This window comes from Alligator sinensis, unplaced genomic scaffold (genome assembly GCF_000455745.1).
Source record: "Alligator sinensis unplaced genomic scaffold, ASM45574v1 scaffold1377_1, whole genome shotgun sequence".
Classification (NCBI taxonomy): domain Eukaryota; kingdom Metazoa; phylum Chordata; order Crocodylia; family Alligatoridae; genus Alligator; species Alligator sinensis.
The window spans coordinates 488471-491471 of record NW_005842585.1 but is presented as its reverse complement, the minus strand read 5'-3'; the positions used below and the strand labels follow the sequence as shown (position 1 = coordinate 491471).

The 3001-nt window shown below is 46.7% G+C and overlaps 1 protein-coding gene across 5 annotated transcripts in view; it reads right to left on the bottom strand.

Annotated features, from left to right (window-relative positions):
• The window catches only part of ACLY (ATP citrate lyase), a 63142-nt gene that overhangs the window by 32618 nt on the left and 27523 nt on the right, over window positions 1-3001 (bottom strand). For all 5 annotated transcript variants that reach the window (XM_006032765.3, XM_025214506.1, XM_025214505.1 and 2 more), the window contains 2 exons: window positions 1693-1755; window positions 673-863 (listed from right to left, as the gene is read on the bottom strand). In XM_006032765.3, coding sequence (XP_006032827.1) covers window positions 673-863; window positions 1693-1755 — 254 coding nt within the window. The remainder of the gene's footprint in view (window positions 1-672; window positions 864-1692; window positions 1756-3001) is intronic.

The following is a 3001-nucleotide window of genomic DNA, read 5'->3' as shown; positions in this document are numbered from 1 at the left end:
AAGACTGGAATAAACAACACTGTCGCTAAGAGCATGAGGAGGCATCTCTTTAGGGAAAGCCCCTCATGTTTATTATTATTGTTATAAATATACAAGTGAAACCTAGTTAGTAGCTTCTCAAAAATTATGAGACATCTAGTTAAAGGCAATCTACAAAACCATTTGCAGTAAACTTCTGGATCATCAGATCCTTGAAGTAGCTCAAGTAGGACAAGTAGCTGTCCATTTCCATAGTTTGCCACCCGCTGCTGAATTCAAGTAGCTCTACTTTGCAACAATCCTCTTTGCACAAAGTATGAATTTTATACGGGCCTCTTCCATCTCAACATGCCAGAATCCTAGCAGGGGAGAAGTGTTTCCCCAAGAGTGAAGGCTCACTACAATGCAAAAACAATGCCTTTGCAGTTCAGCAAGAAAAAACAAACTCAGACCAGGTCAGATTACTTGAATTTTTCCTGATGCAGTTCACATCCCTGCCCATAGTCATAAATAACCAAAAGAGGGTCACTTAAGAGGGAAAAAATTGGGATCACGTATACCAAAATGTAGAGGACTTAGGAGAGGTTTGGGGATGGGCCACAGGCAGGCAGGAAGAGGGTGGTGTTATTATGCAATGGGGATGGGCCACAGGCAGGCAGGAAGAGGGGGGTGTTATTCTGCACCTCAGCTTACTCTTTCTTGTCCTCTGGTGCATGCACCAGGAGGTGCTTCTTCACATCGGACTCGGTGAGCTTTTCATTCACCCCCACAAGCAGCTTCTGAGCTTTGGCATCAACATCGCCCACATCCACACCCCCTTCGTGGTGGAAAAGCACATAGTCCCCCTCACGGGCAGCATAGATGCACACATAGAATTCTTCCTCCTGTGGCACAGATCCAAGGGATGAACATTATGGCATGCTGGTCAGAGGCACTGGGGAACTGCCTAATTAAACTTCCAGGACTGCCCAAGTGAACCTATTGAAACACCCAACCCAGGATTATCGGGTATCCCTCAGGATGGCTCCATGCACCCCACAGAACTCTACAGAGGAGTAGATGACCTCCCTTGTAGGGGAAGCCTGGGGAGACTGCAGGACCCAACATGCAATGCCCCACTCATCCCAGTGGGAGCTGCTATGAGCCTTGCAAGCCAGGACTTGGGAGCAGTTGGCATCTGCCCACAGCTGTGACATTTTCCACAACCTAAACTACAGATTTCAGGCTCCTGTTAAAATGTCCCGCTTAGCACCGCAGAACAGGGTCCCACTGTTGTAGAGTTTTAAAATACCTTCTAACCAGCTTCTCACTACAGGGTGAGGGAGGGGGAAAGCCACAGAGTAGCAACTTTTTCTTTCACCTCCTCTAAGCCACCTCCCTTCAGCACTCTCTCCTCTCCATGCTTGTCAACACTGATTCACAGAGCAATTTACTGTCCATTCTCTGTCAGTCTGATCCCTCTTGTGCAGAGGCTCCTTTTGGTGGGCAGTAAAAGCAGCCAGCCATGCTACAAATACATCTTTCTGCTGAGAGTCTGAAGCTTCGTATTACTCAGTTCTCAGTAACAACATACATCAGTGTTGTCACCTCCCCACCCCAAACAGCATGCACCCAAGTGTCTGCTTTCTCCACTTTTTGGAGCAATCAGTCTGGGAGCCACAGGTCAATCAAAGACAACTATGCTTTCTACGGTGCTTTAATTGGCATACCCACCTGCTTGTGAGGGACGAAGGGTTCAATCAGAAAGTTCTTCAGGATTCCCTTGGCATTAGCAATCTGTTGATAAAAGGCAGGGAGACATCATTAAAAGCCTGCACAACATCTGTGCCTATGAAGGGGGTAGAAAGAGGCTCTGAGAAGTCACTAACACTGATCTAATCTCTTGGCTCTAATGTATATCTGAGGAAACCAGGGTCTGCCTCTCCAGCAGAGCAGTGAGTACCACCATGGCTACAAATATCACTGAGCTAGCCCACGTCATCTCAACATTCATGTCAAGGGAGACTGTTCAGAGATCAGATGCTCTCATTTCTCCATGATCTGTCTGTTCTCAGGAAAGCTGGCAAGCCAGGATATTTTATATCACCTACAAAGCCCATCTTCCTCCTCTCTGGTAGGAAGACAAAAGTCACCACTGCCACCCAAAATTCACTCCAATAGTTCTCAGCTATTTCCTTTCCCAGAAGCACATTTCCAAAGGTTACCCTCAGTTCAGTGCTAAAAAGCAAGCCCAAAGATATGCAATACATCTCTCTCTCTGCAGGAAAAGGCATAGCCTATAAGGTTATTGCTGGCACAGGGGAACCAATCTCAAATTTTCTGACTGGACATCACTAACAGGCAATTTTCTGAGGGGCTTTAATAACAGAACTGCCAGCTTCTGTTATTTCTGTTGTGCCCTGATAGCCTACACCAGCTGGGAACACAAAAGTGTAACCACAGCTTCATTCTCAGATGGCTGGCAAAAGTGACAGGCCGTTACCAAAGGCCATAACCATCTCCCCAGCAACAGGGAGCAGACAACAGGCTATGTTCAGGCAAGACAGACTCTGCAATAAACACCCAGAAGACTCTCACATCAGCTCAGCATTAAAGTTCAAGCAGCAGCTCTTAACCAGGGCTCAGAAAAACAGCATTGAAGGAAATCATGCCCCAAATATGACAGGCTCACAGGGGAGGTGATAAATAATAGTAATCCAGGAAGGGGTGGAGATCTGGCTGCTGTACCTTGGTCACTATTCAAGTACCCCAGATGTGAACTTCAGATAGCACTGGTGTCTACATGTGGTCTTAGATTGGTGGTTTTCTACTCAATGCTTTAATAGTAGATGCATACCCTCATCCCCAAGCCAATGTACAGTTAATCTTTGCTTGTGAAGGTCCAGGACTGGAAGAGAAGGACTACAGGTCAGGAATGGGCAGTGGTACAGCTGCACAGGACATGTGTAGAACACCTGCCTGCCTTGATCTAATCCTTGCTATCAATCTGCCACTTCCACATCCCTGGAAATTGCTTTGTTTT